The sequence below is a fragment of the Podarcis liolepis genome (assembly GCF_965112155.1).
Source record: "Podarcis liolepis genome assembly, chromosome: 6".
NCBI lineage: Eukaryota > Metazoa > Chordata > Lepidosauria > Squamata > Lacertidae > Podarcis > Podarcis liolepis.
The window spans coordinates 2,890,035-2,916,247 of NC_139559.1; the positions used below are offsets into that span (position 1 = coordinate 2,890,035).

At 47.0% G+C, this 26,213-nt stretch overlaps 2 protein-coding genes across 3 annotated transcripts in view; both read right to left on the reverse strand.

Annotated features, from left to right (window-relative positions):
• Nucleotides 1-26,213, reverse strand: part of CCM2L (CCM2 like scaffold protein) — an 881,881-nt gene that overhangs the window by 331,318 nt on the left and 524,350 nt on the right. The gene's annotated exons all lie outside the window — the stretch shown is intronic.
• The window catches only part of EFCAB8 (EF-hand calcium binding domain 8), a 63,471-nt gene that overhangs the window by 1,341 nt on the left and 35,917 nt on the right, over nucleotides 1-26,213 (reverse strand). For both annotated transcript variants that reach the window (XM_083507349.1, XM_083507350.1), the window contains exons 14-27: nucleotides 25,322-25,459; nucleotides 24,436-24,531; nucleotides 22,884-23,111; nucleotides 20,096-20,166; nucleotides 17,713-17,920; nucleotides 15,958-16,119; nucleotides 15,197-15,305; nucleotides 13,996-14,129; nucleotides 12,415-12,636; nucleotides 9,475-9,639; nucleotides 8,116-8,284; nucleotides 7,782-7,914; nucleotides 6,049-6,247; nucleotides 1,879-1,977 (exon numbers count right to left, since the gene is read on the reverse strand). In XM_083507349.1, the coding sequence (XP_083363475.1) occupies nucleotides 1,879-1,977; nucleotides 6,049-6,247; nucleotides 7,782-7,914; nucleotides 8,116-8,284; nucleotides 9,475-9,639; nucleotides 12,415-12,636; nucleotides 13,996-14,129; nucleotides 15,197-15,305; nucleotides 15,958-16,119; nucleotides 17,713-17,920; nucleotides 20,096-20,166; nucleotides 22,884-23,111; nucleotides 24,436-24,531; nucleotides 25,322-25,459 (2,133 nt within the window). The remainder of the gene's footprint in view (nucleotides 1-1,878; nucleotides 1,978-6,048; nucleotides 6,248-7,781; nucleotides 7,915-8,115; nucleotides 8,285-9,474; nucleotides 9,640-12,414; nucleotides 12,637-13,995; nucleotides 14,130-15,196; nucleotides 15,306-15,957; nucleotides 16,120-17,712; nucleotides 17,921-20,095; nucleotides 20,167-22,883; nucleotides 23,112-24,435; nucleotides 24,532-25,321; nucleotides 25,460-26,213) is intronic.

Here is a 26,213-nt window from a genome sequence, read left to right on the forward strand (position 1 = left end):
TTTTATTATGAGGGAATGGAAGCAGAGTTGCCAACAACAAGTTCAAACCTAGCTCAGCTTCAGATTAAACCTCAGAATTTCGAAAGCAACTTATGGCAAAGCAGGGTGATTCATAATGAAGTATATGGTTTCCAGATGCTGTAAGACAGTAACAGGCGATGACACGGACCACAACTGCAAACCATGAGGGAGATGTACTCATAAATTTGTGTTCCACTACCGGGGGAAGTGACGTAGGTGATAGCGCGCGTGTCCCATGACTAGTCAGGCAAAATGGCTGCGTCTGCAGTGGAGAGGTGCAGTGCAGAGCTGCAGAGCTGCAGTGCAGTTGAGCAAAACACAATCTGTAACTGTTGTGTGACAGCATTTTAGATCGTGATTCAGAAGAAAACATCCAAGCAGAAAATGTATCTACGATTGGCATAAGAAGTTTGAAACTACGGGCTGTTTGTGCAAACTTAGAAGTCCTGGAGGACCACGTGTATTGGAAGAAGTCATCAATAGTGTTTGCGCTACCATTCAATGAAGCCCAGGAAAATCAACATGTAAGGTGAGTCACATTTGGGCAGAAATGGATTACTGATTCGATGTGTGTCGTGTGACAAAGGCTGCACTCATAAAACATCTGTGACTGTTTCTAAAAAAAAACTTTAAACATTCCCCTACAATTCTGTTACAGGAAACATAAGATATATTACATTCTTCTTCTTTTTATAGTGCGTTGAAATTGTATACTTCATTAAGAATCACCCTGTATTATCGAACTCTCCCATTCCTCATCTCTTTCTTTCTTCTTTCTTTCTTTCTTTCTTTCTTTCTTTCTTTCTTTCTTTCTTTCTTTCTTTCTCTCTCTTTTTGAGGCCAGTGCACAAACAGCCACTTTATGTGTCAAAAAATTATTAGAGTCACTCAAAGCGAACTGAACCTTTTCTGCAGAGTTACCCATTTCTGTCAATCAGCATATCAATTTGCAATCACAGTTCACTGACTTTCAGCTGGAGTGCAGATACCCCCAGCAAAGAATGAGAAGCCAGAGGGGTAAGAGAAGCTCCCTCCTTGTTGCTGTATTTGAATAATCCATATTATGCATTTTAGCCTCGCCCCAGAGCCACCCGCCCATGTCTGGCCAAACGTTCTGACGCAGCGATGTTCCAGACACTGGGGAAACAAGTGGCAAAGCAGGAAATTCCTAGGCAGTAACTAACTCAGACCCTCCAAGTGTCCCTATTTTCCTGGATTTGGACAATCCTGGATTTAGAGAAGCCATCCCGGTTTCCGATTTGATCCCGGAATGTCCCGCTCTTCTTTGTTGTTGTTGTTTAGTTGTGTCTGACTCTTCATGACCCCCTGGACCAGAGCACGCCAGGCACTCCTGTCCTCCACTGCCTCCCGCAGTTTGGTCAGACTCATGCTGGTAGCTTCGAGAACACTGCCCCACCATCTCGTCCTCTGTCGTCCCCTTCTCCTTGTGCCCTCCATCTTTCCCAACATTCAGGGTCTTTTCCAGGGAGTCTTCTCTTCTCATGAGGTGGCCAAAGTCTTGGAGCCTCAGCTTCAGGATCTGTCCTTCCAGTGAGCCCTCAGGGCTGATTTCCTTCAGAATGGATAGGTTTGATCTTCTTGCAAGTCCATGGGACTCTTAATAGTCTCCTCCAGCACCAGAATTCAAAAGTATCCATTCTTCGGCGATCAGACTTCTTTATGGTCCAGCTCTCACTTCCATACATCACTATTGGGAAAAACATAGCTTGAACCATACGACTTTTTCTTTAGGACGTCGCTATTTTCATTGGAGACATGTTAGAGGGCATGGGGTTATTTGAGCTCCCTCCACCCCTTCACCCCGCGGACTCTCATCTTCTCCTGGAGCTCACTTACCTGGTCCTTGTGGGCTACGTAGGCCTTCATTTCCGGGAGCTGCTTCAAGACGGGGCGCGGAAACTTCTGCTTGTAGGCACTGCCCAAGATATCACTCTTCTGCGCTCACCGAGGGATTTAAGCCAGAGAAGTCACTTAGCTGGGCCCTCCTCCCTTCCCCTGCCTCTGGCTCCCCTCCCCTGAGCTACCCAATGGTCCCACCTGCCTTTCCCATCCCTGCCCTGCATGCCCGGGAGCCATAGAACCGCAGAGTTGGAAGGGAACCCCAAAGGCCATCCAGCCCAACCCCGGCAATGCAGGAGCGACAACTAAAGCATCCCTGACAGGTGACCATCCAACCTCTGCTTTGAAAATGCCGACGGAGAAGAGCCCACCACCTTCCACCTTTTGAATTGATTTTAGAATGAATTGAATTGATTTTAGAATGAATTGATTTTAGAATGAATTGATTTTAGAATGCATTTCAATTAATTGATTGTGATTTTATGTAAACTGTGTTACTTTTATTGTTGTTAGCCGCTCTGAGCCCGGCTTCAGCTGGGGAGGGCAGGATATAAATAAAATTTTATTTATTACTATTATTATTATTACTCCAAGCGAGTCCGTTCCACTGTCGAATGGCTTGTAGCGTCAGAAAGCTCTTCCTAATGCTTGGGCTAGAATCTCCTTTCTGTGAGATAGCCAGCGTCCGATAACCAACGTGCTTAAGTCCAATTACTGCATGAAGGGGTTAACCCCATAGAGCAGCAGTTCTCAAAGGGTGTGACGTGCCACCCTGGCGTGGCAGCAGAGGATGGCAAGTGTGGCAGGAAGATTCAAGGACAATCAAAGAAACATCTAAACATTTCTGTATAGGATAGATTCAAATATATTTTTTTATTTGTTATATATATATATATATATATATATATATATATATATATATATGCAGGTTTTGGTGTCTTCGGGTGTCTTCCCGTGTAAGAGTTGGGGTGTCTAGGCGACGTTTCGACGAGGTCTCACTCGTCATCTTCAGGCTGGTGCTTTCGGCTTCTTGTTACTGGAACAGAGCAGGATCTCAGTGTTTGAGTTCCTATAAATACTGTTGAGGGGGTGTGGTGTATAGCCTCCAACGTTCTGGGCAGAGAGGAAGTTCCCAGGTTAGTGTGCCTTTTCTTCTTTTGTTCCTTAATTACTTGAGGGATATCTTGAGTGATTTCTTGAGTGATATTCTGAGTACCACTTAGGTGGGTCATTAGGTGTGGATTAGTTGCTAAAGCTTTCGTGTCTTGACCTCTTGAGCTTGTGAAGAGTTTTTCTGAGAAGATGGCTGTACTGCACTTAGTTGTGCTCTGGCTTGGCTTCGTGTATAGGGGCGAGCTGTGGTTTTGTGCCCTGTGCCAGCCAGATCTGTGTAGGGATTGCAGGGGGGTGCAGCATCCGGAGGTGCCACTATGGTTTGGCTACTGGATGGTGTCTGTAATTTATCTGTGGAGAGGGTCTGGGTTTGGGTCTGGTGTGGTTGATTGGTGATGGCGTTCTGGTGTGTGCCTCTGGTTCTGGTGTCGGTTTTTGTGGGGAGGGCTAATTTCCAGATGTCTGGCAGGCGGGACGTGTCGTCACGCTTGTTCATGTTGTGAGGGTGTTTCTCTATCTCGATGGCTTCCATGATTATTCTCTTGTGGTGATGTTCCATGTTAAAGAGCAATTTGGAATCTGCAAAATTAATTTCGTGTCCTGTTTCTTTCATGTGTTGGAAAAGAGAGGAAGTTTTTTCTTCTTTTTTGACGGCATTCTTGTGTTCTGCGATACGTGCATTTATTCGTCTGTTTGTTTGTCCAATGTACGTGGCTGGGCAGACTTTGCAGGGTATTTCATAGACCCCTTGGTTTTCCAACTGGATTTTATCTTTGGGGTTTCTGAGGATATTGGCTATTTTTTGGTTGGTGCAAAAGGCTGTTTTGATATTGTGTTTATGGAGGATTTTGCTAATTTTATCTGTAGTGCCCTTGATATAAGGAAGGAGGGCCATGCCATTGTTTTCTTCTGTGTCTTGGTTTTTGGGGGGTGTTTCTTTTTGGATTAGCTTCGTAACCCTGTTTTGCTGGTATCCATTGGCGATTAACACATTTGAGAGATTCTGTAACTCAGTTGTCAAGTGGTCTTTGTCAGCCAGGCGTTTGGTTCTGGAGATGAGAGTCTTGGCTACGGAGTTTATTTGTGCAGGGTGGTGGTGTGATTGTGCATGTAAGTAGCGGTTGGTGTGTGTTTTTTTCCGGTAGATAGTGTGTCCTAGGGAGCCATCAGGTTTTTTGTAGATTAGGACGTCAAGGAAGGGAAGTTGGTTGTTGGCTTCTATTTCCATAGTGAATTGTATTTTGGGGTGTAGGCTGTTGAGATGTGTGAGGAAGCTATCTAGTTTTTCTTTCCCGTGTGGCCAAATTACAAAGGTGTCGTCAACATATCTGAGCCAAAGTTTGGGTTTGTGTTCTGACTTGTCTAAAGCATTGGTTTCAAAGTGTTCCATGTACAAATTTGCGATGACCGGTGAGAGGGGTGATCCCATAGGTGCTCCTTCTATCTGTTTGTATCTTTGTCCATTGTGGATGAAGTACGTGTTGGTTAGGCAGTGGTTGGTCAGGTTGCCGTCAAAAAAGAAGAAAAAACTTCCTCTCTTTTCCAACACATGAAAGAAACAGGACACGAAATTAATTTTGCAGATTCCAAATTGCTCTTTAACATGGAACATCACCACAAGAGAATAATCATGGAAGCCATCGAGATAGAGAAACACCCTCACAACATGAACAAGCGTGACGACACGTCCCGCCTGCCAGACATCTGGAAATTAGCCCTCCCCACAAAAACCGACACCAGAACCAGAGGCACACAGAACGCCATCACCAATCAACCACACCAGACCCAAACCCAGACCCTCTCCACAGATAAATTACAGACACCATCCAGTAGCCAAACCATAGTGGCACCTCCGGATGCTGCACCCCCCTGCAATCCCTACACAGATCTGGCTGGCACAGGGCACAAAACCACAGCTCGCCCCTATACACGAAGCCAAGCCAGAGCACAACTAAGTGCAGTACAGCCATCTTCTCAGAAAAACTCTTCACAAGCTCAAGAGGTCAAGACACGAAAGCTTTAGCAACTAATCCACACCTAATGACCCACCTAAGTGGTACTCAGAATATCACTCAAGAAATCACTCAAGATATCCCTCAAGTAATTAAGGAACAAAAGAAGAAAAGGCACACTAACCTGGGAACTTCCTCTCTGCCCAGAACGTTGGAGGCTATACACCACACCCCCTCAACAGTATTTATAGGAACTCAAACACTGAGATCCTGCTCTGTTCCAGTAACAAGAAGCCGAAAGCACCAGCCTGAAGATGACGAGTGAGACCTCTTCGAAACGTCGCCTAGACACCCCAACTCTTACACGGGAAGACACCCGAAGACACCAAAACCTGCATTCCTGTACCCGTGAAAATCTACGAAAGCATATATATATATATATATATATATATATATATATATATATATATATATATATATATATATGAATATGATAACTTTCTGACCACAAGAACCGTTTGACACCACAAGAACCGTTTGACACCCTCAGAGGGTGGTGGGCTTTATTCGAAGGTTTTAAACAAAGATTTAAACAAACCTGCCATGGATGCTGTAGTTGTGAATCCTGCACTGCAAGGGGTTGGTCTAGATGACCCCCAGGGGACCCTTCCAACTCTTCAATTCTATGCCACATCAAGGCCTTCATCTGGAAGCCCCGTCCAGCTCCGTAAGTTGTAAATTTCAATGGGTGGATGGCATCGAGTGACGTTCTAGCGCTCATTGGCTGGGTGTAGCCAGGGGGGCAGCTGCCGCCCCCATCAAGTAAATAAATATAAAAAACTTAACTAAAAGTGGAAGCAATCAGAATATTTGAAATTAAAATGCTCAGGCCACTCGGATGCTATTGTGGCGCCTTCTAGCAATGCCACTGACAACCCGACAGAGATAGGCGTGGATTCCGCCAACTGACCCATCGCGTCGCAGGCAGCTCGGTTCTGGAACAGGACAAACAGGTACCCTGCCCTCTCCCATGTGCTCTGGTCACTTTTTAGACAGCAGATGACCCGCCCCACCCCGCCAAGAAGCAAGAGATCTTCCTCACCAGCTTCCCAAACTCTTCCCACTGCTGATAAGAGGCCTCAATTTGCTCGTCTGTGATCTGGATGATTCGCGGCTCTTTATGCATCATTTCCTGCATCTTGCTGGCAGCGTCGTGGGACGACTTGACGTGCAGGAAATCCATCAGCATGGACTGCTGCCTCCTCTGCTGGCTGAGCGTCTGCACGATGTTGCGGGTGCTCCTGCAAGCATAAACAGGGCGGGGGAGGGGAGAAATAATGACCCTGGTGCATGCGAACAAGCACCTCCTCCATGCGCCTCTGTGAGAGGTCCCTCGGTGGCAGCACCAGAACAGGGCCTTTTCTGTGGTGGCTCCTCACTTGTCGGATGCTCTGACACCTTTGTGACCTGTCTTTAGGCACCAGGGGAAAACATTCCTCTTCAACCAGGCCTTTAACTGTTAATCCCAGACCCTCCAAGTGTCCCTTTTTTCCAGAACCCATCCTGCTTTCTGATTTGTGTGGGATGTGATCCATTGGTACAGTCAAATGCAACATTCCCTGCATGTGACCTGGGAGATGGGCATGGGCTGGGCTGACTCCATAAAAGAGCCAGGTCACGCAGCTGTTTTAGTCTAGTTTAGTCTTACAGTTTTGTCTTCTTGAAGTTGTCTTGTTCTCTCTCCTGCAGCCATTTTTTATTCTACTAATGTAATTTTGCTGTCTGCTGGCTCTCAGCCAGCAGCACATGAGTTCAGTATCCCTACTGTATGAGTTGAACTCACACTGTAACTACCAAGTAAAGCCTGCCTTTCAGGAATCAAATGGTGAACTGAAATGTGAGTAAACTTCTTGTTATAGTGGATCCTCGGGTTACGTTTAGGTAATGTAACTTTCGGTTTGTACCTCTTAAAAATGGGGTGCGGGTGACGCTGTGGGTTAAACCACAGAGCCTAGGACTTGCCGATCAGAAGGTCGGCGGTTCGAATCCCCGTGATGGGGTGAGCTCCCGTTGCTCGGTCCCTGCTCCTGCCAACCTAGCAGTTCGAAAGCACGTCAAAGTGCAAGTAGATAAATAGGTACCGCTCCGGCGGGAAGGTAAACGGCGTTTCCGTGCGCTGCTCTGGTTCGCCAGAAGCGGCTTAGTCCTGCTGGCCACATGGCCCGGAAGCTGTGCGCCGGCTCCCTCGGCCAATAAAGCGAGATGAGCGCCACAACCCCAGAGTTGTCCGCGACTGGACCTAATGGTCAGGGGTCCCTTTACCTTTACCTCTTAATTGAAAAATCTGCTGCTTGCGGTGATGGTGTGTGGCTTCGGCTGCAGGGCGTGTTAGAGCTGTGAGCAGACTCAAGCCTCTTCATTCCCCGACGCAGCACCGGCAGCCGGGGGGTTGGATTATGGCGAGTTACCAACGCTCCGCTGGACCTCTGGAGTCCCCACTATTCCGTGGGGATTTGGGGGGGGCGCCTAGCCCTGGCACTCACCCCCAAAGCCATGACACCCCGGACCGTGTCCTTCCTTAATAGGACGACACAGAGCTTGCCGCCATTTCCCTTGGCAGCGGACCGGAAGTCCCAAGATTCCCACAATTTGATCCCGGAATATCTCGCTTTTCCTTTTTTCACTGGAAAAATGTTGGAGGGGATGCTGTTTCTAGCAGCAACTAGCTGCTGTGTTCTCCATAGCGCTCAGGGGGAGGGCACTATTTTCCGTGCTGCAGCAAAGGGGCCCCTCAGCTGCCGGGCCAAGAAAAGGCGTCCGCCTCTGTTTACTCACTCCCAGTGGGGCTGCCGGCCTTCGTTCAGGACCTTCAGGGTCTGCAGGGAGCCCGTTCGGCGGATGTCCTCAGGCACTTCTGCCGACATCATGGACTGCAATTCCAGCCTCCACACCGCCTGCCCAAACGTCCCTGTGGGGGAAGCCAGGGGGAGATCTGGGCTTTCTTTCTGCTGCCCAACTGCAGCAGCTCAGGGCGAATGGACTTCTGGCATTGCAGCGGGCTGGACTGGATGACCCTTGGGGTCCCTCCCAATGATTCCGTCGCTCTGCTCCCTTGCCCCGGACCAGCCTCCTGGTCTCCCACGACGCCATCCGAGAGAAAATGCCTCACCCACGTGTCTCCCCGAGAGCATCCAGAGCTTGATTGTGCTGTCGTGGCTGGAAGTGAGAATCGCCCTGAATCTCTCCACGTATTTGATGCTGCCCACGTTCTTCAAGTGTCCCCTCCAGGAGCTCAGGCAGGCGGGGGGAATCAGAGAGGTGAACCAGCCCTCGTGTTCCTGCCGCAGAAAATTAAAGAGGCCCCTGTTACACTGGATGCTGAAGCCCGTCGTCAGGAAGGCGGCAGACCTAAATGGCCTCAGTCCTGTATCCCTGAAGGAGCGTCTCCACTGAGGTCCAGTGCCGAGGGCCTTCTGGCAGTTCCCTCATTGCGAGAAGTGAGGTTACAGGGAACCAGACAGAGGGCCTTCTCGGTGGTGGTGCCCGCCCTGTGGAACGCCCTCCCTTCAGATGTGAAGCGGGAAAGCAGCTATCTTATCTTTAAGATCTGAAGGCAGCCCTGTTTAGGGAAGCTTTTAGTGTTTGATGTATTACAGTATTTTAATATTTTATTGGAAGCCGCCCAGATGGGTGAGGTATAAATATATTATATTATTATTATTATTATTATTATTATTATTATTATTATTATATTTATTTAGTGCTGTATTGCTTTTAACACTCAATTGGAAGCTGCCCAGAGTGGCTGGGGAAACTCGGCCAGATGGGTGGGGTATAAATAATAAATTATTATTATTGCTGGGAATAGTTCCTGGTTTGGGGGGAAATCTTGTGGGGTGAGGGAGGACCCTTCTGAGTCTTGTGGGAGATAGAATAAAAGCTACCAAGACTCACAGACTTTATGTCTGGGATGCATGAGTTAAAGGAGTGTTCTGGGGTCAGATGGCGAAGCAGAATTAACAATAAAATGTAGAAAGGTGTCGTTATTAAATAATCACACAATCCAACGTGTGCCATGTTGCCCAAACACTTCCTCTCACGCAGTCCCGTTGGTACCTCTCTGGAAAAAGGATGTCACGCTTCTAACTGTTGAATGGTTTCTTTACATGTAAAGGTTCATCATTGTTCCACCCGATGTGTGTGTCTTTAAGGGGCCGGAGCAAGGGCCAGAGCAAACTAACGAGATCCAGCTTTACAGCTGTGAAACACAGCAGGTGCTGCTGAGTTGTACTGATTAAACTATGTCAGCAATTGGGTAGAGTATATAAGGAGCAGCACCTAGCTCTCCCATTACCCTGGGGGATGGGGTGGTGGTTGGGTCTGGTTTGTTGATGTATTTAGTGTAAATGGAGTTTTTGTTTTTCTTATTAAAACCTTCTTTAAGTTATTTTTGAGTCCCTTTTTTAATGCATGGTCTCCCCAGCAAGCTCTCTGCAGCGCTACCATACTGCAAAAAGCCAACACTAACCTCTTCGGTTATAACAGAGGAACTGAAGTCCGAGGGAATTCTGCAGTAATCGGGGATTAAGCCGCGAAAAGCGTTCTGGCTCGTCTGCGGAAGATTCTCGTCGCTAATCTCTGACTCAGGGTCAATCTCCCCTCTTGGTGTGCAGTAATTCATGATATCCCAGATCTAGGAAAAAGGGAGGGAATGGTGATATTAGTTATGAGATTGAATGGTCAGAGGAGGCTGACTCAGGATCTTTCCGTGCCAGGGGTGCCTCCAGCCTTCTTGGTACGTTGCAGGAGAGATTAAAGAATATGCCAGAACTTTAGGCTTGCACAGCTAAAAGTGGAATAAAAGGTCTCTGTTGCCCTAATGCAACAAATCCGCTTTTTAAAAAAAGAATAGGACTGTTTGCGGTCTGGAAAGCCACAGGGAAATGTATTTGGAAATGTGCAAAGGACAAGAGGCTAACAGAGATGTGTGTGAACGCCCTGCAAGAAAACCCAGAGGAATGGTACAAAATTAAAAAGACCAAATATAATGCAAAAAAATAATTGTTTTGAAACTGCATCAGGAGGAAGGGCAGGATACGAAATACAGTCGTACCTCAAAAGTCGAATGGAATCCGTTCCAGAAATCCATTTGACTTCCAAAACGTTCGGAAACCAAGGCGCGGCTTCCAATTAGTTTCCAATTGTGCAGGTGCACCAGAAACAATAGCAGAAGCAACACCAGACACTCAGCTTCCCAGAAAAGTTCAAAAACCAGAACACTCACTCACATGAACATTCGACTCCCAAGGCTGTTGGGAGCCAAGGTACGACTGTATTTCAAAAAGCAGCTTGCAAATTATGAATGTGCATCATTAAAATGCACAACAATTAACATGCACAATGAAAACAATCCCATTAAAATAGAAATGTCTACGGTGTGCTTTGCTCGCTCCCTGTCTGGAGCGCATCCACGTGACTCAGCAAGCAAATCGTGGCGGCTTTGTGTTTGCCCCTTGGCTCTGCCACCCTTCTCACAACGCAGAATGTCTGGCATTTTCAAAAAGGGCAGCGCGGCTGTGCAATAGCCACAGGCACGGCCACCCTTGGTGCAAGCCACCTTCCTTTCATTTTCCACAGGGGACATTCAGAGGGTGGAGCCATGGCCAGTACCTGAGCAAACATTTCATATCCTGCTAACTGCCTTCACAAGGTCACAGTGATCTCCCGTTTGCCCTCTGGCGAAGAAATGACTAGTCCATAATTTTATTTTATTTTTTTATTTTTTTTCATAGATAATTTTTATTGATTTACATAAATCGAAATACAGAACAAACTATAGTATTCCACTTAGTGTTCACATATTTTACAAAAGTGACTTCCTTCAACCTTCCCACAAATCATCCGTATTGGAAAAAACCAGTAATTCCGCATTTCTTATTTTGTAGTGCCGTTAATCATTCTGATTCCTCTGTTTTGCTTTAGACAGTACCCTTTGCTTCTTACAGAGCTCCCTTAAAACCCACTAGTGTTATCTGTCCATCGCTGACTAGTCCATAATTTTAATGGTAGGTTTATTGTAGCTGTGAGAGACAGAATGACAACAGGAAAAACCCCAGAAACCCAGAAGACAAAAGTCAGAGATTGGAGGGCATTATAATGAGTGAAATCAGTATTTGATCCCTTTGCAAAAGATGACTTAGTACTTGGTGGCAAAACCCTTGTTGGCAATTACAGAGGTCAGAAGTTTCTTGTAGGTGGCCGCCAGGTTTTGTCATTTCTGGTCATTTCTTCGTCAGAGGGCTAACGGGCAAATTTAGCAGGTGATCAAATACTTTTTTCCCTTCACTGTATATACCTGAGCAGCTGTGTCAAGCACAGAAACCCAGTGGCGTAGCGAGTGGGGAGGGCAGCAGGGGCCGGAGCCCCGGGCACATTTTGAGGAGGGGGCAGGGATGGCTGCCAGCACCCAGAGCATGGAGGAACGAGCTCCATTAGCCCCAACCCCATGAGGCATTGTGGCCAAGGGAGCTCATTTCTCCCTCGGCATGCCAGGTGGGCAAGGCTGGGCTGCCTCTGTGGGCTCCTTCACCCTCTGGGCCCCACCCACTGTGGGTTCATGCAACGCCCCTGCAGGAACCCATAGGGAAGCTGTGGGACTGGAGGCAACAAAAGCACCATGGAGTTTGGGAGCAGAGGAAGGACAAGGAGAATTTGATTCTATTCACATTTAAAGGCAAACCTACTTAATTCACACCATGCAAACTGAAAACACAACCATCCTTTGAGATTCGCACTCCTCCGAATTGTCTGAGCTTTCAGTTCTCTGTGTAGGAGATGAAGAAATAACCATTTGGGCTTCAGGTCCCACCAGTTTCAGGCATCACGGCTGCGATGGGAGTTACTGGGAGATCTGCATTGGCTCCCAGTATGTTTCTGAGCACAATTCAAAGTGTTGGTGCTGACCTTTAAAACCCTAAACGGCCTCGGTCCAGTATACCTGAAGGAGCGTCTCCACACCCATCGTTCTGCCTGGACACTGAGGTCCAGCTCCGAGGGCCTTCTGGCGGTTCCCTCACTGTGAGAAGCCAAGTTACAGGAAACCAGGCAGAGGGCCTTCTTGGTGGTGGCGCCCGCCCTGTGGAACGCCCTCCCACCAGATGTCAAAGAGAAAAACTACTACCAGACTTTTAGAAGACACCTGAAGGCAGTCCTATTTAGGGAAGCTTTTAATGTTTAATGCTGTATTGTTTTTAACACTTGATTGGGAGCTGCCCAGAGTGGCTGGGGAAATTCAGCCAGATGGGTGGGGTATAAATAAGTTGTTGTTGTTGTTGTTGTTGTTGTTACAGTCCAGAACATCTGGAGGGCACTGAGGCAAACAGGCAGCCAGGAGTTGGAGGTACCATGCCCAGAATATGGAGCCCTCAACTGCCTAGTCCTTAATCCACATGGAAGTGGGAGCACTGACCTTCAAGTAGCCCAAGGAATCCCCAGTGAAGAGGACTAGGTTCTTGTCATCCGTGCTCATGGAACAGACCACGGTGTCCTGGGCATGTCCGTGGCCTCCTCGGAATTTGCCCAGCATCCCTCCTTTGCCGCCAAACGTCCAAGCGTAGATGTTCCCGTCGGAGCAGCTGGTCAGCAAAATGGCTGTGTGAGAGTCTCGCTCGCGAGCTTTCAGAAAGAGGATCTAGAAGGGCAAAGACGGGTAAAGCGAGAGACCTTTCAGAATCGCAGTGACTGCGGGGGTTTTCCCAGTGTGATGCTTTGCAGAGGATGTGGTCCAAAACTGCCCACATCCTTGACCACACTGGGTGTGGCCGATGGGAGCGATAGTTCACAGGATCTGGCAGGCACCAGGTGGTCGGTAATTGGTCTCAGGGAGGGGCCCAGTTCTTTGGCTAACACCCTCTTGGAAGCTGCTAGGAAAACCTCTCCAGCTGTGAGTGCACAGGGTTGGACCTTGGAACCCATTGCAACTCTGCGATTCCATGTGACAGTGCCGTACAATGGCGGCAGCCAATGAGAACCGTAAGTGTGGAGCTCATTCCTGCACCATGCGAAATATTCACACCGTTTTGGACACGGCAGGCGTCAATATGAATGACGCCTGAAGCAACGAGAGCAATTGCATCTTATCATCATTGCCCAGGGCTTCCAGCTGCTTCCAGTCTGACAGCTCTATTGCTGCCCTCGTTGTAAACCTTCCCTTCCTTGATCTCGCCATACATCTCAATCTCAAATTTATGTGGCTTTTCGGCAAAAACCATAATAATAATAATAATAATAATAATAATAATAATAATAATTTATTTATACCCCACCCCTCTGGCTGGGCTTCCAACAAAATATTAAAATACCGTAATGCATCAAACATTAAAAGCTTCCCTAAACGGGGCTGCCTTCAGATGTCTTCTAAAAGTCTGGTAGTTGTTTATCTCTTTGACATCTGGTGAGAGGGCGTTCCACAGGGCGGGTGCCACCACCGAGAAGGCCCTCTGCCTGGTTTGGATTTGATATTCCGCCTTTCACTCCCTTTAAGGAGTCTCAAAGCGGCTAACATTCTCCTTTCCCTTCCTTCCCACAACAAACACTCTGTGAGGTGAGTGGGGCTGAGAGACTTCAAAGAAGTGTGACTAGCCCAACGTCACCCAGCAGCTGCATGTGGAGGAGCGGAGACGCGAACCCGGTTCCCCAGATTACGAGTCTACCGCTCTTAACCACTACACCACACTACACCGCCAGAAGGCCCTTGGCGCTGGACCTCAGTGTCAGGGTAGAACGATGGGGATGGAGACGCTCCTTCAGGTTACGAACACTCCATTCAGAGTGAAAAGAAGCATTTAGCGGATGAAGGGGCAAGGTGGAAGACCGTGATGCACTCTGGAGAAATGGCAATCCCACGTTGATAGAAAAATTTATTTCCTTGAGTAAAGAAACGAGTCCAGAAATGAGCGCTATTAAAAATTGGAGATTGCGCAGGGCTGCTCTTGGCCGAACCCAGACCCCATGCCACTGGACCCATGGCAGAGGAACCAGCGGCACTAACCTTCTCTACACCAACCCGGCTGGCGATGACTTCTTCCTGCCATGTAGGGGTCTCGGCCTTTGGTGAGCCAGTCTCAAGGGCTGCGTGAGCATGAGAAGCAGCGGCAGTCTTGTCGGTTCCTTCGGGTTCCCAGGCTACCTGCAAAATCGAGAGAAACATCATCAGGCTTTTTCTAAGAAGGTCCGCTAGTGCTCTGGCCTGGCTGCTTGTGAAGACATCTCAAATCCGCAGCATGTGCCTCACCAGAGACCATTGGTGCAGATTTTATAGATTCCACCACATACAGGGTTAACCCTGCACCCTGCCGAGATCATAAAAGTGATATTGGGCTGTTATTAATTTTATTAATTTATTTGCATTGCATTGCGTTTCTCTCCTTCCTTTGATGTTCTTAAGCAGAGGTTGAATGGCCGTCTGTCAGAGACACTTTAGCTGAGATTCCTAAATGACCCGTGGGGGTCCCTTCGAATGCTACAATTCTATGATTACATGAAATTAGAATTCTTCCATGGAAATCTAGCCATGGGAAGAGCAATTAATCAGCTGAAAATAAAGAAGGCAGACAAGAAGAAGGAATCTTGAAGTTTAAAAAACCCACTACCAGCAAAGCCAAAAAACAGCTGCAGACTCACACACTCGTGCTTAAGATCTTTAAGGGCCAATAATAAATACAGTGGACACTCGGGTTGCGAACGTGATCCATGCGGGATGCATGTTCACAACCCGCAGCGTTCGCAACCTGCATCTGCGCATGCGTGGGTTGCAATTCAGCGCTTCTGCGCATGTACAAAGCGTGATTTAGCACTACTGCGCACGCGTGACTGCCGAAACCTGGAAGTAACCCGTTCTGGTACTTCCAGGTTTCGGCAGTCCACAACCCGAAAAAATGCAACATGAAGCGGCTGTAACCCGAGGTATGACTGTATACAAGAAGCCAGAGGTGGAGAAGACAATTGGGGGTTGCACAATGCACATAGGTCTGGCTCCAGGCCAAGATAGGAAGCGCATTGAGAAATGAAGGGTGTCCAAGAGAGAAAGACCTGCCTGGGTTCCCTGTCTTCAGGCACAAGCCGGCAGCATAATGCACCATGCCATGTGCTCGCCAACACTTTGCACATTAGCTGAGCAGAGAAAAGCAGGGCTGCCCACTCCCCTTGCCCCCCACATCAGCCCCAAGGAGGTCCCCCCCCCAAACAAAAACCTACCTGGGGCTTCATGATGTGGCTTCCGGGAACGGACGTAGCTGGGCGCATGATGCGGTTTCCGGGCATGGCTGTAGCCGGGCGCCTCTGAGGAATAGGAGATGTCACCTGGTGCGACAAAAGAAGAATGGCAGATGAAATTAATGGACTACGCAGAATTGGGTAAAATGACAGGAAGGATTCGAAACCTGTGGGACCGGAGATTCACAGAAGATTGAAAGAAATTTATGAATTATTTGAAGAGCAACTGTAATCAACAAATTACGCTAGTAGGACTACAAGAAGGAGGAATATATGAAATACTGCAAAGACGAGAAAGAAGAAAGATATTAGTTATGAGATTGAAATGTAATAGTGAAAGTAAGAAATGTAAATTAAGTGGAAAGATTGGAAAATTTTCAGATGTGATTGATGGAAGTCAAAAAAAATTGTACAGTGGTACCTTGGGATGCGAACGTGATCCGTTCCGGAGCCCCGTCCGCATCCTGAAGTGAACGTAAGACGCGACTGCGCAAATTGCGCAGGTTGCATTTCGCCGCTTTCGCGCGACATCATTTTGCGCGTCTGTGCATGCGCGAGCGGCAAAACCCAGAAGTAATGCGCTCCGTGACTTCTGGGTCGCCACGGAGCGCAACCCGAAAATATTGTAAGCTGAAGCGTATTCATCCCGAGGTATGACTGTATAAGATATAAAAGTGTGTTTAATAATTGCTGGAAATGATACGTTAAAAAAACATATATATATATAAAGAGATGTCACCTGGTGAGTCTTTGCGCTGGCCGGCCGCTGAGGGATGGCAGTTTTGAAGGCGGTGGCCTTTCTTGAGCAGGCGAAGCACTTCTTCATCGCCTGCCGATGGTTGCAGCCTGTCTTCTTGGGGCTCTTGTTTAGCAAGGGGATGTCTGGGTCCGCGGAGAACTCCTGGTGAAAGGGGACGCCATTTCAGTGCAATCAGGCACACCGCTTGCCCCACCGCCCTCACCCCCAAATATTGAAGGGTGGGAGCAGCAAAGGGATGTGGTGTTTCTTCCCACCATCAGGAAAGCCCACACTGAGTCAACAGGTGAACGTTTAAATGGTTGGTGTGAGAGAGAGCATCTTGCCAGATGCATCCCATGACATAGGAAAAGAAATTTCATTTTGGAAAGGGGCCTTCAAGATTTCCAACGTAGAAAGATTAGAAATCCAAATGCAATAGCAGAAGCAATTGTACGGATTTTGTTACTTTTTTGTCACTATTAAATCATCTTTATTTACACGTTAAAAACTACGCATAATCAAACACATTGTTCTGTTACGGAAGAAAAAGAATGTACACAAGGAGAAAATAGAGAAGAAAAACAAGAAAAAAGATGGGGGGAAATAGAAAGTTTAACTAAAAATATTATCCACGACATACAGGTTTTTAGGAATTGCAAACCATCATTGACATTCTTTTAAACATATAAATCTAATAAGAGTTCGTTTTATCTTCACCTTAGCGGTTTCTCCTCACTACTCTTACTCTCTTTTCTGTGCCTATTCTCTGGTTTTGTTCCCTGATTTGTTTAATGACTTCCTTCTACCACCATGCGCTTCCTACATGCTCATCTCCTAGACTTTCTGTGTCCTTTCCTGTTCTGCGGGAACCTTTTCTCTTATATCTGTGGAATTTAATCTATGCTCAACCAAGAGCAATCATTGGAAACATACGACATCTTGTAATTTTAAAAAAACATCCCATTCTTTCTAAATTTTATTTCTCGAATTTCTTATTGATTCTGTTAGTTTCGCTAGTTCAAGATATTCACATAGCTTTAGACGCCATTCTCCTCTTCCAATATTTTGCTACAAGAATCCTGGCGGCCGTATTGGCATAAAGAAAAACTCTTTTATTAACCTTTGGGATGTTTGTTGTAAAAATAGCCAATAAAAATAATTCTGGTGCTTTTGTAAATGTGTATTTTAACATTTTCTTCAATTCATCATATATCATGTCCCAAAATGATTTAATTTTGGGACACGTCCACCACATGTGGGAAAAGTTTCCATTTACATGCTGACACCTCCAACACTTGCTGCTGTTTTATTTTTTTGTTAATCTTTGCCAATTTTGATGGAGTCAAATACCACCTGTATACCATCTTCATAAAGTTTCCTTTAATCAGGTAGCATCTCAGGTCCCATGGAAATGAGAGACCAGGGCACTTCAGGAGACTTTCTGAGCCCAGGGATTGGTCTTCAGAAATGAAATGAGCTCAGGTGGAATAAACCATGTTGTTATTGCTGAACAACTGGGAGTCGGACGCTCTTGCTGATCTCCGGCAAACCTGCCACCCAGAGATCTACTCTCAAATCTGTCTCATGGGGCATTTTCCCTGAGCGAAACTGCACAGCAGCCAGCAGTGGCAAGAGGAAAAGGCTACTGCTCTCTGGAGTGGGAGTTTTCACTCCTCTGAAGCCCCAGGGAAATGCCAACCGCCTTGGGAATTTACAAAAGAGAGCCTTTGTGGCGTACGGGGCTTTGAACGTTACCCTTTGGGGAGCAAGAATCAAGGGGCTCTCGGACGCGTTGAATCGGCAGAACGCCTGCCCAGAGTGGACGCTCCACAGGACGATGTCTCCGTTGCAGGATGCGGTCGCCAAAAGATTCTTGCCGTAGCTGTCCATGCACGAGATGTCGTCAGAGTGGTAGGACTTCCAGTGCTTGCACTCAATCACTTTCTCGTCTTCCTTGTTGTCTCTGGTTAGGAGAAATTAAGGAGCCCCATCGCAGCTGTCCAGGGAGAGGAGAGGAGCAGGAGGCAGAATCCTCCCCTTACATCACAGAAAAGGGGGGAAGCCAATAATGATAATAATAATAATAATACAGTGGTGCCTCGCAAGACGAAAAGAATCCGTTCTGTGATTCTCTTCGTCTAGCGGTTTTTTTCGTCTTGCGAAGCAAACCCATTGACAGATTAGCGGATTAGCGCTATTAGCGGCTTTTAGTGGCTTATCTGCTGATCGGATCAGCTGATAAGCGGCTTAGCGGCTTAGAAAAAGGGGGGAGGGGGGAAAACCCGCAGGAACTTGCAAGGCATTGTCGTCTTGAGAAGCAAGTCCATAGGAGATTCGTTTTGCGAAGCACCTCCAAAACGGAAAACCCTTTTGTCTAGCGGGTTTTCCGTCTTGCGAGGCATTCGTCTTGCGGGGCACCACTGTAATAATAATAATAATAATAATTTATTTATACCCCGCCTATCTGGCTAGGTTTCCGCAGCCACTCTGGGCAGCTTCCAACAGAATATCAAAACACAATAACCTATTAAACATTAAAAGCTTCCCTAAACAGGGCTGCCTTCAGATGTCTTCTAAAAGTCTGGTGGTAGTTCTTCTCTTTGACATCTGGTGGGAGGGAGTTCCACAGGGTGGGCGCCACTACCAAGAAGGCCCTCTGCCAGGTTCCCTGTAACTTGGCTTCTCGCAGGGAGGGAACCGCCAGAAGGCCCTCGTGCCAGACCTCAGTGTCCGGGCTGAACGATGGCGGTGGAGACGCTTCTTCAGTTATAATGGACCGAGGCCGTTTAGGGCTTTAAAGGTCAGCACCAACACTTTGAATTGTGCTCAGAAACGTACTGGGAGCCAATGTAGGTCTTTCAAGACTGGTGTTATGTGGTCTCGGCGGCCACTCCCAGTCACCAGTCTAGCTGCCGCATTCTAGATTACCAGTTTCCGGGTCACCTTCAAAGGTAGCCCCACATAGAGCGCATTGCAGTAGTCCAAGCGGGAGATAACTAGAGCATGCACCACTCTGGCCAGACAGTCCGTGGGCCGGTAGGGTCTCAGCCTGCTTACCAGATGGAGCTGGTAGACAGGTGCCCTGGACACAGAATTGACCTGCGCCTCCATGGACAGCTGTGAGTCCAGAATGACTCCCAGGCCGCGCACCTGGTCCTTCAGGGGCACAGTTACCCCATATTCGCTCTTTGTTAAGATCTTAGAGTAGCCCCATGTGCATAATGGGGGGAACTGTTATCATCCCTGCAAACGGAACGAAAACAGACAGGGCAAGTACGAACAGGCTTTCACCTGCATGTCATTCTCCCAATCAAAATGCCCCCCCTCCCCCGTAGCTGCTATTGACCTCAGATGGGAAGAAAGGTATACCAGCAAACATCTCCTTTCTCATACTGGAGGGTTTTATGCAAATGTTAATTTATACTGTATTTTTTTCTCCATAAGACACACTTTTTTCTTCCTAAAAAGTAAGGGGAAATGTCTGTACGTCTTACGGAGCGAATGTGTGGCCCCTGGAGCTGAATTGCCCAGGGGCAAAAAGCAGGTTGTGCTTTTTTTTGAGAAAGAGGGAAGGGGGTGTTGAAACAAAGCCACTGAGGAGCTGAGGGGCAAGCGATCAGGAGGGAGATAAGGGACTCTTGAGATAAAGGAGGCTGTCTGGGAGGGGGGAGGTAAAAGCACATGGATCTTCTGTATTCTTGCATTGGGTCACCCCAAATTCACCATCAGATCACATAGCATGTCCATGGCTACAACCTGCACCAAAAAAAATCACGCATCCACTGTTTCGTGGGGCTGCAGTGGCGCAAAAACGTGGTTACAAAGCACGGATCCACATGGATTATCAGGATTTTTGCATTGTGCTACCCCAAACTCACCGTCAAATCACATATCATGTCAGTGGCCACAGCATGAACCACAAAAATCATACATCCACTGTTGCATTCAGAATATTATTTTTCTTGTTTCCCTCCTCTAAAAACTAGGTGCGTCTTATGGCCAGGTACGTCTTATGGAGCGAAAAATACGGTGTTGCCCAAGTCTTTAAGTGCCTAGCAATGGCCTGGCCTTAAAGTAGAGAACATTGGAAGTCCCCCATCCCACCCCAGATGCCCCCCAGCACTCGGTCTCTACTTACAGGTACCAGGTCACTCTCTTGCTCCACCCAGCCACGAAAATCTTTTGGTTCATGTACAAGACGCAGCCGATCTATTGGGGAGATGTAAAAGTGCAAAAAGTCAGTTATGCAGATGAACAAGGCACACACAAAAGCCCGAGTTGAGGCGTTGGAGAGTGAGAATCAGGCTGGGCAGATGAGAGACAGAGCTACGCCTGATTTCTGCCGGGATTTCCAAGGCTTTGGCTATGGGAGAAGCCAGTCCCTTTTGGGGTGTTATTGCATCAACAGTGCGGGTTGTATACATGTGCAAAAAAACAGTCTCTCAAAGGACCTGTTGATGGCCTTTTACCATTGTACTGTGGAGAGTGTATTAACTTATAGTCTGTGTGTGTGGTTTGGGAGCTGCACGGTCAGGGAAAAAACAATGCTGTCTAGGGTTGTAAAGACAGCGGAGAGAATAATTTGGTGCACTCTTCCCACCTTGGATCAAATCTATGCTTCCAGGTGCTATAAGAAAGCTGCAGAGATAGCACAGGATAGTGCGCACCCTGGAAATTATCTCTTTCAGCTTCTGCCTTCTGGAAGATGGTAAAGGTAAAGGGACCCCTGACCATTAGGTCCAGTCGCGGACGACTCTGGGGTTGCAGCGCTCATCTCACTTTATTGGCCGAGAAAGCAGGTGTACAATTTCCGGGTCATGTGGCCAGCATGACTAAGAGCAGCGCACAGATATGCCATTTACCTTCCCGCCGGAGCGGTACCTATTTATCTACTTGCACTTCGACGTGCTTTCGAACTGCTAGGTTGGCAGGAACAGGGACCGAGCAACAGGAGCTCACCCCATCACGGGAATTCGAACTGCTGACCTTCCGATCGGCAAGTCCTAGGCTCTGTGGTTTAACAGAGTGCCACCCACATCCCCTGGAAAAAGGTCCAGGGTTATAAAGACTAGGAATAGCCGCCTGAGAAACAGTTTCTACCCGAATGCAATTTTGGTTTTAAGCGCAGTGTAAGGAGTCTGTATGGGAGTATATTGTATTTTAAAATGGGGTATCAGAGTTTTTAGGGGGCTAACCAGGCTGGGATAGCTGGGATAGCAGGCTTCTTGGTTTTTGAATGTCTTATGTAGATTTTTCAATTTTGTTGTTCTGTATGGGACAATGACAATAAAGATTATCGTATCGTATTGTATCGTATCGTATCGTATATCCTAAAGACATCACAGTCTCCCCTGTCCCTCATTCTGGGGAAAACGCCAGGAACCTCTGGAATCTCGCACCGCCCAGAGATTGGGGTGGCGCACGAGAGTATGGCGGTGCAGTTCAGAGCAGGAATTCCTCACCAATGTCAGCTGCAGTTCTGGGTGTCTCGCTCTGGATAAAGCGCCTTGCCCAACCCCTTCCTCCCTGCCAGGTCTGACCCAGAAGGAGAACAGGGGATGCCAATGCCCCGGCCGAGAGGGCAGGGCAGCTTCTGCCACGCAAATCAGCTCAGCCATTGCCCAGAATACTGCGGGGCATGGACTGGGCAGCGATTTGTAAACGCAGCAGATTCATAGAATCAAAAAAGTGTAGAGTTTGAAGGGATTCGTGAAAAGGTTTCCCAGTATCCCCAGAGCACTTGGGAGGGAGTTGTGGCCGAGGCTTAGGGCCCTCGTATCTACGGGACCACCTCTCCTGGTATGCCCCACAGAGGACCTTAAGGTCCATGAATAATCACAGTTTAGAGGTCCCGGGCCCTAAGGAAGTCAGACTATCCTCCACCAGGGCCAGGGCCTTTTCAGTGGTGGCTCCGACCTGGTGGAATGCTCTGTCCCATGAGACTAGGGCCCTGCAGGATTTAACCTACTTCCGTCGGGACTGTAAGAAAGAGCTATTCCACCTGGCCTTTAATTTGAATTCAGCCTGATCTTTCATTCCCCTTCCTTCCCTCCCACTCCCCTTTTTATGAACATCACCTGCTCTGAGACCCCACAGCTAATTCTCCCCTGGTCTCCTCACTGGCCCAAATAGGACTGATTGAGCCAGCTAGCCCTGGGGATTAACTAATGCTTATTTCCCCTAAATTGATTTCTGAATTTTGAATTTTATTGTTATTCATGTTTTTATACTGTATTTTATGCTGCTTTTACAATTAAATTCGTTGTTAGCTGCCCTGAACCCAGTTTTTGAACTGGGAAGGGCGGGGTATAAATAAAAAATTATTACTATTATTATTATTATTACCATTATTATTATTATTATTATTTATTCTGAGGTGGCCAGTCACTGCCTTGTGATCCCCTCCAGAGCAGCAAAGGTTTCTCTGGCTGAGAAGGGTCCTCCAACCAGAATTAATGAGAAGATGGCGACTGCCAGCAGCGAAAAGACTTTTGGATTAATTCGGCAAAAACACCAGTGTGTGAGGAGATGTTGCAACAGACAGAGGGGAATCATACACCTAAAATCCACACAGAAACACATCATTTTACTTCAACTGGCTTGTGGGAACAACTCAGAGGCCGTGAAAGAAGGAAGGTTAACAACAGGGAGATTTAAAGGAACTATTAGAAACGACTATCAAAAGCAGTAGAGATAGAAGATGATCAGAGCCCCACCGAACTTGAAGCATGGGAAGTCCCAATAATTTTTTTTATAATTCAGCAGAATATTTGGATTATTCGATATGTATAGGTATAATCTGGAATATTTAATGTGATTTGATTGGATTGTTAAAATGGAAAACCTAATAAAAATGATTTTTTTAAAAAAGAGAGAGAGAGAGAAGGGTTATCCAACCAGATTCTCATTTTGCCCCCTGCGCTGACCTCAGCCTTGTCGTCAAAAGGCAGCTCTATCAGGCAGGCGCCGTTGTTGAAGTTCCACAGTTTGATGGTCCCGTTTTTCAGGGCTGTGATCAGCCGCCTCTCAGGGGTATCAAAGGTCATTGCCGTGATTTCCACCGGCTGCCCTGACGAGGTGGAAAACTCCATCACTTTCTGCCCGGTCATGATATCCCAAACGGTGATGACCCCGCTGTAGCAGCCGCTGACCACCTGTGGGAGAAAACCAGAGGGGACGCTTAACTCGAGAAGGTTGGTCAGATTCACCAAGGTGCGTTTGCACACGCACTCTCCGTTCGTTGAGAGTTCTCGCAACAAGAAAAAGAATTTAAAGCAAGCAAGGCCGTCCACCTTCAGGCACAAACACGCCAGCAGGCCCGCCTTCAGGGAATGCGCGGCACGGCAATGTTTTGTTGCTCTTCCCAACTCTAAAACGAGAAAAGCAGGAGGATACGATATAGATGCAATCATCTGGAAAAACTTAAAAGAGCAGCAGGGGATCATTGCAATTCGAAAAGTCGCAAAGCTGTTTCAAGCCTAGGGGAGCAAGCATTGTTCTCCTGAATAATAATAATAATAATAATAATAATAATAATAATAATAATAATAATTTATTTCTACCCCACCCATCTGGCTTGGTTTCCCCGGCCACTCTGGGCAGCTCCTAACAAAAGATTAAAAATACATTAAAACATCAGTCATTAAAAATTGCCCTAAACAGGGCTGCCTTCAGATGTCTTCTAAATGAATGGTAGAGAGGTTGCCTGACTTCTCAGGGAAGTGTATTCCACAAACAGGGAACCGCCACTGAGAAGATGCTCACTCTATCCTTACGCAGCTCTTAAACTGCAGGTAGGTTCATATAGAGAGAAACTGCATTCCACAGGATGTTCCACAGGGCGGGTGCCACTGCCGAGAAGGCCCTCTGCCTGGTTCCCTGTAACCTCACTTCTCACAGTGAGGGAACCGCCAGAAGGCCCTCGGTGCTGGACCTCAGTGTCCGGGTAGAACGATGGGGGTGGAGACGTTCCTTCAGATATACTGGACCAAGGTCGTTTAGGGCTTTAAAGGTCAGCACCAACACTTTGAATTGTGCTCGGAAACGTCCTGGGAGCCAATGTGGGTCTTTCAGGACCGGTGTTATGCGGTCTCTGCGGCCGCTCCCAGTCACCAGTCTAGCTGCCGCGTTCTGGATTAGTTGTAGTTTCAGGGTCACCTTCAAAGGTAGCCCCACAGAGAGTGCATTGCAGTAGTCCAAGCGAGAGATAATACAGTGGTACCTTGGGTTACCTACACTTCAGGTTACACACGCTTCAGGTTACAGACTCCACTAACCCAGAAATAGTACCTCGGGTTAAGAACTTTGCTTCAGGTAGAGAACACTTTGGACATGCCCCTTTATTGTCCCTCTCCTCTCTGCCACCATTCCTGCTGAGAACGAACCAACCTGCCTTACAGCAGCTCACATCATTGGTCCACCTAGATGGTCCACACTTTTTCCTCCCAGGTGCTTCCCTCTTCCCAGCCAGGTGTTCACCTGCTTAAAGTTCTTGTTGTAGAGTGCACAGCACACCGGCTGGTCCTGGGTTTTGGCATCCAAGTCGACATACTCCACGCCGTAGAAAAAGCCAAGCTGCAGCAAAACGACACAGGAGATTTCCCCAGAGGAGCCAAGCATGGGCAGAGGCACCTCGGAGCAGCTCTCCGACAGGAGAAATTGCCTAGAGGTGACGCCAACAAGCCCCACCCACCGCGCAAAAACTGTGCCCTGCAAGCAACAGACAGGCGGCAGAAACCCCAAAATTCTTTCTTCTTTCAATGAAAGAATGGCAAATTAAAATCTGTGAATATATATACATCTGGCAAGACTCACAGCTTCATAAGGGGACAATCGTACCAAAAATTATTAAAAGAATGGGGATGTGCTAAAGAGTATATGAAAAAAACATTGTTCTGGAGTAAGTATATCGATATGTAATGAATGATGGTTTGCAGGGTTAAAGAAAGAAAAAAATGATGCAAAAAGTATAAAGATAGTAATCTACATTAGACACAACAATTTAGAAAGAGTAAAAATTTCGAGGTCTTAGAACAAAGAAAGGAAGTCAACATGTGTATATGTACGTAATGATTAGAATGATGATCCGGTTTTATTTGTTGATGTGTGTTTTAGTTTTTGGGGTTTTTTTCTTGTGTTTTTTTTCTTGTTTGTACTGCTCTATTTTGGATTCAATGTTTGTAATTTCTGTTGTAATTTTGCATTGAAAATAAAAAAAAAAATTAAAAGGAACCCCAAAATTCAAAATTATGCTAATAACCCAGTTTGCAAACTATGAGGTAGCAGCAGCAGCAGCAGCCCAAGTCGAGAGAGGAGCCATTTCTCGCCTTCTGATCCCATGGTCCTTCACCGGCCCCCTCCTCACCGTGTAAGTGGCACAAATGATGTAATTGCAGGGCCGGTGGTAGTAGGTGGCCGAGATGGGGTAGTTGCCCAGGGGGACGTTCCTGCCGTGGATCGACTGCAGGCAGAAGTGATCCAGCAGATCCCAGACGCGGATGTTCTGAGAGAGAGAGAGGAGAGGGGAAGGAAGAGGGCCTGAAAGGGCTGGAGCAGGGAGTCAATATAAACTCTTTATATCATACAGAACATTGAACCATATGAAATACATACTCTCTGCAGAACCAAATAAACAGAAACCTTCTAAATCTCTGAAAGTCACAAAATATGCATAGAAGGTTTTCAAGAGAATTCATCAAGAGTTCTCACAGCAGCTGTTGGAACAGTCGAACTCTGCTCCAGGGCGGGTTAAATTAACCTCCAGTTAAAAGTCTAGGCCTCCAGCCCCACCCTTCCTTTTTTAAAAAAAATAATATTTTTTTTATTGATTTTCCATTAAACATGCATACATACATACATACATACATACATACCTTTTACAAATAAATCTCATATTTATCTAAGCTCTGCCGAGCTTCGGACTTCCCTCCATTCCTTCAGTAAGTATCATATAGTTTCTAACATTGCGCATTTTGTATATTTTGCTTTGTCTATCATACGCTGTTAGAGTTATTCTAACCCTGTCAGTGTCTTTAATGTTTTACAATTGTCTCTTATATACATCAAGTATTTACTCCAGCTTTCTTGAAACTTCTGTTCATCCTGGTCTCTTAGTTTTCCTGATATTCTAGCCAGCTCTGCATAATTCATCATTTTGACCTGCCATTCCTTAATGGTAGGTATTACATCTGTTTTCCAGTTCTGGGCCAACATAGTTCTTGCCGCCTTCGTGGCATATAGCCCCACCCTTCCACTTC